This window comes from Ascaphus truei, chromosome 4 (genome assembly GCF_040206685.1).
Source record: "Ascaphus truei isolate aAscTru1 chromosome 4, aAscTru1.hap1, whole genome shotgun sequence".
Lineage (NCBI taxonomy): Eukaryota > Metazoa > Chordata > Amphibia > Anura > Ascaphidae > Ascaphus > Ascaphus truei.
Window position 1 is genome coordinate 100,699,484 of NC_134486.1, and position 15,314 is coordinate 100,714,797.

Here is a 15,314-nt window from a genome sequence, read left to right on the forward strand (position 1 = left end):
AGTATTCCCCGAGAACCTGGACTCCTGTCACCCACCCGGTGGAGAGGATAACCCCACCAACCAGAAGGGAGGACCCCATCCAACAGCGGAGAGGTCCAAACACCGAGCCCCGTCGAGAGCTTCCGCTGAAGACCGAGGTTGCGGATTCAGGAGATGATGAGATGGACTGTTCATATGGCAGAACCACTGCCACAGCTTGTCTCCGAGGGGACCAAAATCCGTGGTTAGTCCCAGCATCTCTGGAGGGGACAAAAGTAAACGCCATGCTGGACTCGGGCTCTGGAAAAACCCTGATCCTAGAGGGCCTAATTCCAAGCAATAGACTATCTTATGACTCTCCTTGGAATATCGAGTGTATCCATGGGGATACAAAGAGATACCTGACGGCGAATGTTCTACTGCGTATCCAGGATCAAGAGGCTAGCCTACTAGTGGGAGTTGCTCCCTGGCTACCTGCTCCTGTTCTACTTGGCCGAGACTGGCCCTACCTCGAAACATTGTTGGCCCCTACTCCTACGGTGCCTACTTCTCTGGTCCCGGAGAATCCCGGAGACTTGTTCCCTTTTTCCCCAGAGATTTTCCCCCATAGACACCATGCCCCAAAGACACGTAAACAGAGACGTGCAGAAAAAGAGGACTGGTTAAGAAAGGCTGGGACTCTTGGTAACATCAGTCAGCCCAAAGGACTGCAAGTCATGGCCGGGGATGACCAGGGTGGGGAACAGATAGATACGGGAATTTTGCCAGACCTGGATCTTCCTGACTTCCGTCAGAGGCAGAGGGAGGACCCAGCTCTGGCTAGACAATATGAGAAGGTGGTACAGGTCAACAACAAGATAATGGATGAACAGGGTGTAAAAGTGTTTCCACATTTTGAACTGTTGAATGACATTCTATATCGTGTGAATAAGGTTACACAAACAGGGGAGGTCATTCGACAGATGCTAGTCCCTAAATGGTTGATTAAAACGGTGTTCACCCTAGCCCATACTCTCCCATGGGGTGGTCATTTGGGCAGAGATAAAACCATGGACCGCATCTCGTCCCGGTTTTACTGGCCAGGCATACATGGTGACATCATGAAACTATGTGAGACATGTCCTGAATGCCAGTTAACTAGCCAAAAAGGACAGAAGCCGGCTCCCTTGGTTCCTCTGCCCTTGGTAGCCGTCCCATTCGAGAGAATTGGGGTAGATCTGGTTGGACCTTTAGAACCCTCTGCGAAGGGACATAAATTTATACTCGTTGTGGTAGATTATGCCACCAGATATCCTGAGGCCTTCCCTCTGAGATCAGCCACTGCTAAACAGGTTGCTCACAGGCTGTTAGAACTGTTCTCTAGGGTAGGACTTCCCCAAGTAATGTTAACTGACCAGGGAACAAATTTCATGGCAAAGTTAATGCAGGATGTCCTAAAGTTATTGGAGGTAAAATCCGTCCGGACCTCAGTCTACCATCCTCAGACTGATGGATTGGTAGAGAGGTTTAACCGTACTTTAAAAACCATGCTTAGGAAGTTTGTGGACACTGAAAAGCGAGCTTGGGATGAACTTCTCCCTTTCCTGTTGTTTGCGGTACGAGAAGTTCCCCAATCATCCACAGGCTTCTCCCCGTTTGAGCTCCTATATGGACGCCAACCTCGGGGTATTCTCGACCTACTGAAGGAATCCTGGGAGGAGGAGCCTTCCCCCTCCAAGAATACCCTTCAGTATGTCATAGACCTTAGAAACCGCCTAGACATGATAGGTCGGTTTGCTAAGGAAAACCTCAAATCTGCCCAAGAACGTCAATAGAGGCAGTACAACCAAAATGCTCGCTTGAGGGTCTTCCAACCTGGGGACCAAGTGATGCTACTACTACCGACATCAGAGAGTAAACTCCTTGCAAAGTGGCAGGGTCCTTTCCAAGTTCTCCGCCGCACCGGGGAGGTGAACTATGAGTTCTCTCAACCAGGGTCCAGGAAGGGTAAACAAATCTACCATGTGAACCTCCTGAAACCCTGGAAAACGATGAGATCGCTGTTCATCCACCCTCGGGAAGGAGAGACAGATTTGGGTCCGCAGCTTCCAAAGGGTAGTACGTACAATGACCATCAGGTTCCCATGGGAGGGCAGTTAACAACGGAACAAAGGTCAGACCTACTAGAATTATGTGACCAGTTCCCAGATGTTTTTTCGGAGCTGCCAGGGCAGACTAATTTAGTGTCCCATAGGATTGAGACAGAACCTGGCGTAAAAGTACGGTCCCGTCCCTATAGATTGCCAGAGGGCCGAAAAGACCTGGTAGAGAGGGAGATAATAGACATGTTGGAATTGGGCGTGATCGAGGAGTCCCACAGCGAATGGTGTAGCCCTATCGTGTTGGTCCCTAAACCAGATGGGAAGGTGAGGTTTTGCGTGGATCTGCGAAAGGTAAATGCTGTATCCAGATTTGATGCATATCCAATGCCTAGGGTGGATGAATTGCTTGACTCGCTTGGGAAAGCAGAGTATATCTCTACCCTAGATCTCACGAAAGGATATTGGCAGATACCTTTAGCGGAAGAATCCAAATGCAAAACTGCCTTCGCCACCCCTCTCGGGTTATACCAATTCGTCACTATGCCATTTCGGTTACATGGGGCTCCAGCCACATTCCAAAGTTTAATGGACAAGGTACTACGACCCCCTAGGGCATATGCCGCGGCCTACTTGGATGACATTGTCATCTATAGCAGACACTGGCAGTCTCATAAAAAAAGGTTAAGGGCAGTCCTAACGTCCTTAAGAGAAGCAGGGCTCACTGCAAATCCAAATAAATGTGCCCTGGGTAAATCCACCTCAAAGTACTTGGGCTATGCCGTTGGAGGAGGGATAGTAAGGCCACTAGCTAGCAAGGTGGCCGCCATAAAGGAAGTCCCCACCCCACAGACAAAGACACAGGTCCGCTCCCTTTTGGGGTTAGCAGGGTATTACCGGCGGTTTATCCCCAATTTTTCAGAAATATCTGCACCCCTAACAGATCTGACAAAAAAGAGTGCCCCGACCCAAGTTAAATGGTCTTGGGAGTGTCAAGACGCCTTTGACATGCTAAAAAAGTGCCTGTCAGAGGGCCCCGCTCTTCGGAGCCCAGATTTTAAAGAGCCCTTCATCATCCAGACGGATGCCTCAGAGGTAGGACTGGGAGCAGTGCTGTCTCAGCAATTTGATGGTGTTGAACACCCCATACTGTTCATCAGCCGGAAGCTGTTCCCAAGGGAAGTGAGGTATTCCGTTATTGAGAAGGAGTGCCTCGCTGTAAAATGGGCAATTGAGGCCTTGAGACATTATGTCGCCGGAGTTCACTTCACCCGGGTCACTGACCATGCGCCCTTGAAGTGGTTAAACACCATGAAGGACACAAATCCAAGGTTGACCAGGTGGTATATGGCCCTCCAACCCTTCTCTTTTGATATTCAGCATAGACCTGGAAAAGACAATGGAAATGCTGATTTTTTGTCAAGAGAAGGAGTGGAGGGTTGGGCTTCAGCCGTGTGGGACACTAGCCACACACAAACAGGGGAGGTATGTGACAGGGTGAAGTCAGCCCCTATCAGTTATGCCTGGGAAACATATGTCTGAGTGCTTCATCCAGCACTCATAAGGGTTAACTCAGGTGGAAGCTAGCTAATCATGATGTAAGCTGACACCTGAGAGCCAGCAAGGTAGATAAGGATCTTGTTACCAGCAGTAGCTGGCTGTCTCAGATGAGAGCACATGGATAGATGTGCTGCTAGCCAGAAGGATACAGCACACTACTTACTGCAGCCAAAGTAAGATTTCTTTCATTTGTTTGCATGACTGCTTAAAAAGACTCTTACGGTTTGGGTATGGTTTAGCCAGCCAGCCTGCTAGCTAGGACTGCTGTGTTAGTCAGTTTTCTCCCAACGTGGAGCAGGATTTATTTGCTTAAAGGGACAGTGTACCCGCATGTTATGTTGCTGTGGAGAAATAAAGCCACTGAACGTTTTCATTTATCCTGAAACTACACGTGTGGACTGTTCCCTGACCTCGGCTACAGGCCGTCCTGCCACAGGGCTGCTGCTTTCAGTGATTGAGGCTAGCTCGAGACCGCTATACAAGAACATGCTACAGGCAGTCCTCGGTTATCCGACACAATGCGTTACTCAAAATGGCGTTGAATAGCGAAACGTCTTAAAGCGAAACACGTTTTTCCATAGGCACACTGTTTAAATGAAAGGTTCCGTTCCTGAAGGCATTTTTAACACTAAAATACACCAAATATTTTATGCAGGTAATAAGATACGTAGCACACACATACATTATATAGTGTATATACTGTATTATATATATATATATATATATATATATATACATATATATATATATACATATATAGCTGTATGCTCATCTGCATGTCTTAGGCAGGTCTGCAACCCCGCCTTTCCCCATTATCACCCAGCATACAGCACTTCCACTGCAGCAAGGGATTCTGGGAAATGACATGCAAATGAGCACACAGTGTCACTTTTTGCCTAAATAACCATTTTTAACATGGTTCCCTATAGGCTTAAGCTTGCTGCATGGTCACAGCTTTGAGCACAGCCAGGGTTAAGGTGCATACCCAGAAAACCACCCACAGACAGCCGTTTAGACCTTGATGGGTCTCATCAGTGTGGGGTTGATTTTACTGGGAATGCAAGAGAGGCTATGGGATAGGCTAAACCATAATACTGAGTTAAGTTATGGTGAGTAAAAAAAGTGACAAAAACCCTCCACAGGAAAGCAAATATGCAAATATAGCTGTATGCTCATCTGCATGTCTTAGGCAAATATAGCTGTATGCTCATCTGCATGTCTACAACCCCGCCTTTCCCCATTATCACCCAGCATACAGCACTTCCACTGCAGCAAGGGATTCTGGGAAATGACATGCAAATGAGCACACAGTGTCACTTTTTGCCTCAATAACCATTTTTAACATGGTTCCCTATAGGCTTAAGCTTGCTGCATGGTCACAGCTTTGAGCACAGCCAGGGTTAAGGTGCATACCCAGAAAACCACCCGTTTCGACCTTGATGGGTCTCATCAGTGTGGGGTTGATTTTACTGGGAATGCAAGAGAGGCTATGGGATAGGCTAAACCATAATACTGAGTTAAGTTATGGTGAGTAAAAAAAGTGACAAAAACCCTCCACAGGAAAGCTGTCCTGTGGAGGGTTTTTGTCACTTTTTTTACTCACCATAACTTAACTCAGTATTATGTTTTATATATATATATATATATATATATATAACATAAAATATAATATATTATATAGTATAATATTATATAATATATATATTATATACACATAAACAACTTTGTAAGAGCGTTGGATAAGCCGTTTTGGCGTTGTAAAAATGAACATAGGTATGCATTGCATAGCATTGGATAAGCCATTCGTTGTAAAGCGAAGCGTTGTAAAACGAGGACTGCCTGTATTTTTATTATTACTACTGAGAACAAGCACAATATTTCTAAAAACAGACCTTGTGTGCACTCTGTGGGCTGTCCTAAAACATTGTCACCTGCCATGGCTCTGATTGGTCCATCTCAGGCAAGCCCTCACTCGATTGGCTGATTGGTCTTCCATGGTTTGTGATGGAGGCCAGGAAAATATGTAAACCAATGCCGATCAGATCTCCACAGATTATTCTTGGTTCATAGCTAGTCTTGGTGTCAGAGACTAGCGGTAGATTTGAACCTGTAAACGAGTGGCTATCATCCCATGGTGCTGGTATACTCTGAGGCGGACAAATCATGGAAGACCACCCATGTAAGATAGCTATGGTTAGAGCACAGCACTGAGTGAGCTATGATTTCCCCCTTAACCCTCTGTTTTGGTGAGTTAAGCCTGTTTTGTGCATTTGTGTTGCTCCTGTTGGTCCTGGACGAAATAAACTCTGTTTATTGAACTCCTTTGTTATGTCTGGTGCTTGTGATCCCGATGTAATTGTCTGGTCTTTCGTGACAGACCCAAACAAGTTTTATTTGGAATTCTCTATAGGGGCAGAATTTCAATTTCGGAACTGCTTAAAATGTATTGTGACTGCTTTATCGGGTGTTTTCTTTAATAAATAATTACATTATGTTAAAATATAGTAAAATATGTCATTTCAATTTTTTGGGAAAGAGCCCCACGTTAAAAAAAACAGCTATAGATGAAATCTAAAGTCTTAACATTTGAAGGGTGTTCAAAAGGTGATGAAAAGCTGGATGACACAAGATAATGGTTAGTCATTCAGAATCAAGTGACAAGAAGCTCTCTGCCGAACAGCTCCAGTTGGAAAGTTAAATGTCCAATGGTTAAGTTGATGCATCTAAGTGTGCAATGAATGAACTGAGGCAACTTGTTCTTGATGGATAAGTGTGTATAGCTGTGTTCATGCATAGGCAGCTCGGTCTGCAGCGAATGTGTAGAGGCAGCTGTGTGTGCGATGAATGTGCACAGGCAGCTGGTAGTAAAATAAATGCGCAGAGGAGGCTGTACTGTGTATTCATTGGTTTGCAGATGCAGCCACGTGCAATGAATATGGAGAGGTTGCTGGGCGAAGAACTTGTGGAAACGTCCAGATGTTTGATTAATGTGCAGCTGTGGATGGGTGTTGGGTAAGGGTGCATAGGAAGCAAACTATTTAGAAAGATATGTGAGACAGGTTAGGGGCTTCTTTGTGCCAATGGGTTGTATTGGCATATGGTGGGTCACTGATCAAGTAAAGGCAGTTGTGTATTCGCTGCATTGATTGTGCAAGAGAGTCTGGATGTCCATTTAATCAACATGCGGCTGGGTGTCTGATAAACGTGCAGAGAGCGGTTTGTGTGATGAAACAATAAAGGTGGAAGTGCAAGTGGTGTCCGTAAAAGCCATATGTAGTGACTGTCTGCGAGTTGATTGCGTTTCTGGTTGCTGACTCTCCATTTTTTGTTTGGCAGAAGAGTGTAATGAATACACAGAATCAGCTGTATTAGAGGAATAAATGTGGATATTAAGAGAATGCTCATATGTGACTAGGTGTCCAATGGATGTGCAGTAGTGAACCCAAGTGACTAAGAACGGCGCTGAACAACAGTGATAAGTGAAAAAATATATAAATAGTGGATTGTATGGTGAAACGGAATTGATTCTCAACCTTCACAGGGAATGTGTACAGATTCCCTTATAGACAGTAGGGTATCCAGGGTAGGAAGGGAGCGAAGGTTTCAGGAACACCCCAAAAGAGAAGATAATTACAACTCATTCTCAAGTTTATCAATTTTTCTTTTTAAGTCACGATCTTTTACTCTGAATTCAGAGGTATCTTCTAGATGGGCTAGTTTCTCTTCTATAATAGTAACCTCTTCATCAATTATCTTAATATGTTTTTTATGTTGGTTAATTAAGGATGCCATTAAATCAAAAGAGCATTTATCCATTGTCTCATTCCAATTCTTAACGAAGTCCTCATCATCTAAATTTGATGAGGGATTCTTTGAGAATCTTAGACCTCTGGGAATTCTATTACATTCAATATATTTATTTAAAAAACTTAAATCCAGCCATTTTCTGGTATCTTTAATTAATAAATTATCTTCTCTTTTGGGGTGTTCCTGAAACCATCGCTCCCTTCCTACCCTGGATACCCTACAATGGATGTGCAGTGGCAGCTGGTGGCCAACGGAATTTGTGTGGGTAGGTGAGTGCTCGCATGTTACCAATTTCCCATACTGTACATAACCAGAGGTTAAAACTGAGTGGGGGATCAGGTTTCCATTGATTTTAAGTGAACAACTACTGTAGGTGCTTCTACTCCTTACTTTATTCCTCTTTTCTTCTCCCACACTCCTAGTAAATGTCATCATCTATCATCATTTCCACAACCATCTCTTCCTCCTCATGTGTCCCTCTCCCTTGCCGCGCATCTTATTCCATGACTTCATTATTTCCAATTTTGCCCATCTCATCCTCCAATTCCACCTCTTCCCACTCCATGTGGCTGGTCATAGCTCCATCACAAACTTCTTCTGCCTGCTGTCTATTATTAAAGGCAAAGGAGCTCGCTGTGGGAGTTAAAACGTGACTTCCCAGGCTGCATGATGGTAAAGCAGAAAGAGGCAGGGAAAGCCATGGATGCATTTCATCAACAGTGCAGACCTTGGAGTTCGCTTGCACACACTCCAGTTTTTGCCCATTGACTATCTGCAGTACCTTGTAAATGGGAACAGGGGACAGTCTTCGATTTAGTGCCTTATACTGTGATGGAATGTAAGGGCCAAAAGTATTCTCATCACACAAAATGGCATTAAATTGATATGTTGTTGTATCCTGGGAGCTGGAGGTTGTTTGGGTGGGAACCTTGGGACTTCTAGTGTAAGCTTCATAATCACATGTGAACGTTTTTCTCTGACAGCTGAAAGGGAATAAAAACAATGGAGGCAGTACAAAAGGAAGAGATTTGTGAGAGTGGGTAGAAAGATACGGTATAAAATAAGTGGAAGGTAAAGGGGAAAAGGAATGTGATCAGAAAAGAAAGGAAGCACTGAAAAAGGGAAAACAATGAGGAAACGTATATAAAGTTACAATAAAGAGGGAAAATTAAAAAAGAGAAAATGAAGAGATTGAAATATAATCTCATGCATACAAAGGGTAGGGGAAGATGTATTGATAGAAATTGTGATAGAAAAATATGGATGAAGAGACTGCTATAGTTTCCTTCCTATCTACAGGGAAAGTGCCGGTCGGGTCCTATTATAGGAAGGATGTGTACGTACATCATTATAATGAGTATATGATATCTGGGTCTTGCAGGCCAATATTACAGGAAACATTTGATTGACAGCAAGTTGGCTTATCAGAGACCCCCAGTGAAAAGAAAAACATTTTCAAAGATACCCAAAAAAGTGTAATTGTAAGGAAGCCAATCACATTGGTTATATATATATATATATATATATATATATATATATATATATATATATATATATATATATATATATATATATATATATATATATATATATATATATATATATATATATATATATATATATATATATATATATATATAATACTGAGTTAAGTTATGGTGAGTAAAAAAAGTGACAAAAACCCTCCACAGGAAAGCAAATATGCAAATATAACTGTATGCTCATCTGCATGTCTTAGGCAGGTCTGTAACCCCGCCTTTCCCCATTATCACCCAGCATACAGCACTTCCACTGCAGCAAGGGATTCTGGGAAATGACATGCAAATGAGCACACAGTGTCACTTTTTGCCTCAATAACCATTTTTAACATGGTTCCCTATAGGCTTAAGCTTGCTGCATGGTCACAGCTTTGAGCACAGCCAGGGTTAAGGTGCATACCCAGAAAACTACCCACAGACAGCTTTTTTTTTTTTTTTTTTCCTCCTGAGAGGGTACACCCTCTCGCTCATCGGATCCCAGTCCACTTCAGTGGATAGGGAGCTTGCCTTTGGACTGTCCAACCGAAGTCAGACCCGCCCTCAGTGCACAGTTTCCCTGAAGGTTTCAGCCCGAAAGCCTAGGTCTCCAGGGACATTGATGCCTTCCTCCGTTAGGATTCAGGACATCCGTCTCTTCCTCCCTCTGGCCCGAGGCCCGCAAGATCTCCCCTCTTTCGAGGGTTGTGCGGGTGCACCCCAGCCCCGAAGGGCTAGTTGTTCGAATGCCATCCCCCCTTAGCCCGAAGGCTCAGGGGTTCTGTGGTCCGGGGTCTGGACACCACCTCTCAACGAGCTAGAGGGCCAAATGCTTGCCACAGACCTTTCCTACTGAAACCCCAGATAGGATAGTACTGCATTTGGTCATAGCTGTGCAGGTCGAGAGGAGCACTCATATCGCCTTGATCTAAGCCAAAGGGCCAAGGCACCCACAGACAGCTGTTTCGACCTTGATGGGTCTCATCAGTGTGGGGTTGATTTTACTGGGAATGCAAGAGAGGCTATGGGATAGGCTAAACCATAATACTGAGTTAAATTATGGTGAGTAAAAAAAGTGACAAAAACCCTCCACAGGAAAGCAAATATGCAAATATAACTGTATGCTCATCTGCATGTCTTAGGCAGGTCTGCAACCCCGCCTTTCCCCATTATCACCCAGCATACAGCACTTCCACTGCAGCAAGGGATTCTGGGAAATGACATGCAAATGAGCACACAGTGTCACTTTTTGCCTCAATAACCATTTTTAACATGGTTCCCTATAGGCTTAAGCTTGCTGCATATATATATATATATATATATTTGGAGAGAGAGAGAAGCGCTGGGTGATAATGGTGAAAGGCAGGGTTGCAGACCTGCCATGCAAATGAGCATACAGTAATATTTCCATTTGCTATATGCTTTACTGTGGAGGGGTTTTGTCACTTTTTTTTACCCACCATAACATAACTAAGTGTGGTGAAACCTATCCCATGCTTCATTTTTCAAAGCCAGTATAACCAACCTCACACTGATGAGACCCATTAAGGTTGAAACAGCGGTCTGTGGGTGGGTTTACTGGCTATGCATCTTAGCCAAAGCTGTGAAATGCTGTACGCATAAGCTTGTAGGGGATCATGCCACATGGTTTTGAAGCAAAAGGTGGCACTGTGTGCTTATTTGCATGTCATTTCCCAGAATCCCTTCCTGCAGTGGAAGTGCTGGGTGATAACGGTGAAAGGCGGGGTTCCAGACCTGTCTAAGACATGCAAACGAGCACACAGTAATATTTCCATTTGCTATATGCTTTACTATGGAGGGTTTTTGTCACTTTTTTACCCACCATAACTTAACTAAGTGTAAATGTTATATTTATTTCCACGAGAAAGCAAGAGGCTAATAACAGGTGCTTAGTCCCCTTTTCTTTATGAGCTTTGAGAGCTTTAGCTATAATGACTCATTGCTTGCTACAGTCTCAGATACCAACATGTACTTGTTAAAACCATGCAACACCTTCCAATAAACATTTTAAATGTCAGTTGTATACTAAAATGTGCTTCTTTCCCCCCCCCCCCTTCAAATTAAGGTTTTTAAGACTAACTTCTTAAAGAAGAGAATAAAATAACCAAGTGAAACTACACCTTTAACTTCTAAATAGTTATACGAGTAGCAGTTCCACTCAGTCCGTGTCTTAGTTGCATATCTGATTTTACCCATTAGGAAGAAAGTGTGATCTAGTGATAATGTCTCTCTTTGAAGTGGGTGAACCTGAGTCAAATGCCATTCTCACCTCCTTGTTTCACTTGATCTCCTAGTGCCTCGTCTTCCAGAAACACACGCAATACTATATGAGAAATACATATTCCCATTATATTAATTTGTAGATGGAGACTGAAACCCACCCCTGTGCAGAGGCCTCAGATGTTGTTAAAACTGAATTCTTACCATCTCCAGTTCAGGTCAAAATTAATACAGGAAACGTCTGACTCCATCTCAGGTTTCCCGATTGTGTCAAGGCCATTTCCCATGGGTAGGTCGCTATATAATCTTGCTTTACTGCTACATCAGTGCCACAGCTCAGTTCTGAAGCAACTGCTCCCAATTCTGGAATGATCAGAGCATGGTAACTATGGTTCCTGCATTTTCTCATGTTCACAACGCTGTGATGTCAGTATATCTATGCCTCACCAGGCTCGGGAGTGATGTCAGACAGATTCTCCATCAACAAATGGAACTTGTATAAAAAGAAGAAATTTGCAATAATGCATCTTTTTACTTATATGTAGATAAGGAAAAGAAGCAGTGGTGTAGCTAGACGTGCATGGGCTTCCGGGCAAATTTTCAGGGCTCCATTAATATTAACTGCAATTGTTTTCTCCCTGATCCTCACTCTCATCATAATCTATCCTCATCTCTCTCCCTCATCATCTCTTCCCCCTCCCCCTCATCATCTCTCCCCCACCATCATCTCTTTCTTCCCCCACCATCATCCCCACTCTCTCTCTCCCCACCATCCTCCCCCTCTCCTCCCCCACCATCATCACTCTCCTCTCCCCCACCATCACTCTCTCCTCTCCCCCACCATCACTCTCTCCTCTCCCCCACCATCACTCTCTCCTCTCCCCCACCATCACTCTCTCCTCCCCCCCACCATCACTCTCTCCTCCCCCCACCATCACTCTCTCCTCCCCCCCACGATCATCACTCTCTCCTCCCCCCACCATCATCCTCTCCTCCCTCCACCATCATCATTACCTCTTTCTCCTCCCCCCACCATCATAACATCTCTCTCCTCCCCCCCATCGTCACCTCTCCCTCCTCCCCCCCATCATAATCACCTCTCTCCCCCCTCCACCCCCAGCGGTGGTCTGGCGTTAAACAGAGGATAAGCCGGCAGAGGAATCAGCAGCTGTTACACAGCCAGAGCAGGACAGCAGGGGAGGAGCACGCTCTAGTGGTTTGACCCGGAAGTCTTTCTTGCTTCCGGTGTCTGCTGCTAGAGTGCGCTCCTCCCCTGCTGTCCTGCTCTGCTGGTGTAACAGCTGCTGATTCCTCTGCCGGCTTATCCTCGGTATGCGGCGACAGGCCCCCGGCGTTAAACAATCTCCCCCACCTGTCTGAAGAGAACAATGGGCTGCTGACTGGGGGGAGGGGTAGGAGAGAGCGCACCCCACAACAGAGCGGGACCCCAGGCTGCACGGGCTATAGCTACGCCCAGGAAAAGAAGTATACTACATTTGGTCCGTTCATCTTCAAGCAACATGTACCGAAAGATCCTTTATCAAGCGATCTAGAAAACAATACTTCTTTTTAAAAGTAGTAAACATGATCACCAACACTACCTCATGAAATGCTAATTGTACAGCGTAGTTTGACCTGTGTCAGAAATCACTCCTGGGATAGGGATACATACTATGCCTTTGGTGTTCTCAATCAGGTAACTCAGACATCTGTAAACCGCGATCTCTGGTCTGTGGCAGAGCTGCAGGACATTGCAATGGGGGGGGGGGAGGGAGCATGGCAGGGGGGCCATGATGTCACGCAGCTGGTTTGCCCTCCATGGCTGAACAACCGGGGGGGCATGGCAGGGGAACAGCCATGACGTCGCGGCTGGTTTGCCTTAATTGGTTGAACTGCCGGGGGGGGAGGGAGGGGGCAATGGCCAGCACTCCGTTGCCAGTTGTAAAGACAAAATTATTGTTTTTTTTTAAATCTGGTCATGCATTGCGGCTGCAAATTGCGCGCGAAGGCAGCTAGTGGGGCTGGCTCTTGTTCCTGCAGCGCACGCCATAGAGCGCTCTGCAGCTGGCACTGGGGACCTAGCATTAGTGTCACATATGAAGTGTCTGTGGAGTTCAAATTGGAGGTGAAGAATATAATAACTGGATTCTGCACTTCATCAACCCAACAACTGTGAGAACTTGGTTTCTAAATGCTCTGACAATTTTTTTCACATCTAAAGACAAACTTTCTAAGCTGCTCTGTAACCTTCAGTGCTATGCTGCCCTCCCAGCCATATACACACCGGCTCTTGCCCATGCCTCCCTGCCAAGTCTTCCCCTGCTAATGGTGTTAACCCATCTAATTTAATATTAACCAACCTTAAAACTCACCTCTCAAAAGAAACATCCCTATAGCCTGCACTCATGGCTACTGTCCCACACTCACAGTCGCTACCTAGCAACCATTGTGGCCAAGCACTGCCATCTTCTGCACTTAGTTTCCCAACATACCCCATAGATTGTAATCTCTACGGGGCAGAGATTTACTTTCTTATTGTCTGACTTTTGCTGCACTTATTGTATTATTATAATTCCCTGTACTGTCTTGTCTTTGTAAAGCGCCGAGTACCCTGTCAGCGCTATATAAATAAAATACATACATACCCCTCTGTGATAGACTGAACAGCCTATCACTCACCCAGGAAACTAGGGGAGGAGATTTTAATGGCAGTGTAGACAGCAAGGAGAGGAGGGGGTGTAGTATGCACAGAGGTGCAAAAAAAGAAAAATGTGCTTAATAGCGCTAATGCTTAAAATATAATTAAGTGCTTACAAAAGGAATACTTTCAAATGTGAAAGATAGGCAGCCTGAAAAAAAGATTGATACAAATCTAACCAATGACATATAAAAAAAGAGAAAATTCGACGCCTAATAATACTATGTGAACATAGAAAAACTATGTGAACTAAGTGTCCAGAAAATAAATAAAAGGAACTACAACCATAAATAGTCCAATGAGGTGGGTGAGGGATGATCCCTAATTGGGTGCTTTAATACTGGTAATGCTGTGGAAAATCAAGTCCTTAAAGTATATAATGTGAGCAGGATCCAAATCCCCTTCTTAATACTGACACAATCTTATGTCACACAGTGACTGTGACCCATTTTGGCACGTAACAGGTATAGCCCAAAAATCAATAATAATGATAATATGCGGTAGGGAGCTCCAAAGTATCAGGAAACTAAGATAAAGTCCCTCTGTGGACGAAACGCGTCAGAGGATTCTCCTCATGTGATTTTAACCTTTTGGCTTACATACCGCAATAAAGTTTTTTCGCGATGCACCTGCCCCCAGCCTGATTTCTACTGCTGTGCTCACTCCCACATCCCTGCCTTATAAATAGTCCAATGGCAAGATGTAGCAAACCTCCAATGGGTCTCTTGAAAGTGGTCTCACAGCACATGAAAATTAAAAATTAAGAATATCATAGTGCAACACCAGACAACAAGAACAACACATAAATACACCAATAATAACAGAAAATAGATATAAAATAAATATGAATGAATATTAATACTAAAAAATAACCAATGAATAATAAACCACAATTAATACCAATATATAAACAAACACACGTGGCTAGTGAATAGCTAGAAAGACTAATACATTTAATATAAATAAAATTAATAAAACAGACAAATGCCTTCATAAAGGGAAATACTGACATGGTGATTCACTTCCAGAGGGTTAAAATTAGAATCCTATTCACGACAGGGAAAAGTTGTACAAGCGTCCTGAACATGTGGAGGATCCAATCGCACCAACTCTGGATCAATACTGACAATACGAGCCTTTGCCTCGTGGACACACATCTCAGGAACCGAAAACCAGTCCAGCTGTTCCGGCGCCTCCTGGTGATGTCACAAGACTGCGACTGGAGACTGCAAGTGTCCTTATCGTTGAGTGAAACAACTGATGAAAAGTATGACTGCTTGCGTATTCACCCACTCAGTCTCTTCAACAGAGCAGCTAATAAAATCAGCTTGGGCAAAATATCAACATGCAGTGTACAAAACACTACCACCCAACATGTTTCGTGAGACTGCGCTCACTTCATCAGGGATATGACCAATTAATTGTGGTTTATTATTC

At 44.3% G+C, this 15,314-nt stretch overlaps 1 protein-coding gene across 1 annotated transcript; it reads right to left on the reverse strand.

Annotated features, from left to right (window-relative positions):
* Nucleotides 1–7,587: 7,587 nt before the first annotated feature.
* On the reverse strand, nt 7,588–13,628 carry LOC142491972 (uncharacterized). Its single transcript, XM_075594750.1, has 4 exons — nt 13,552–13,628; nt 11,384–11,542; nt 11,229–11,282; nt 7,588–8,407 (listed from the first exon to the last, which is right to left on the reverse strand). The coding sequence occupies exons 2-4, from the start codon at nt 11,464–11,466 to the stop codon at nt 7,921–7,923; spliced, it is 624 nt and encodes a 207-aa protein (XP_075450865.1). The 5' UTR covers nt 11,467–11,542; nt 13,552–13,628; the 3' UTR covers nt 7,588–7,920.
* Between the last annotated feature and the right edge of the window lie 1,686 nt (nt 13,629–15,314).

Coding starts and splice junctions, on each gene's coding strand:
- LOC142491972 (XM_075594750.1), bottom strand. CDS start 11,466: ATGGGAAATGGCCTTGACACAATCGGGAAACCTGAGATGGAGTCAGAC. Junction 11,283..11,383: donor TTTGACCTGAACTGGAGATG/GTAAGAATTCAG, acceptor TTTCTCATATAG/TATTGCGTGTGTTTCTGGAA. Junction 8,408..11,228: donor AGATCAAGTGAAACAAGGAG/GTGAGAATGGCA, acceptor ATTCCCTTTCAG/CTGTCAGAGAAAAACGTTCA.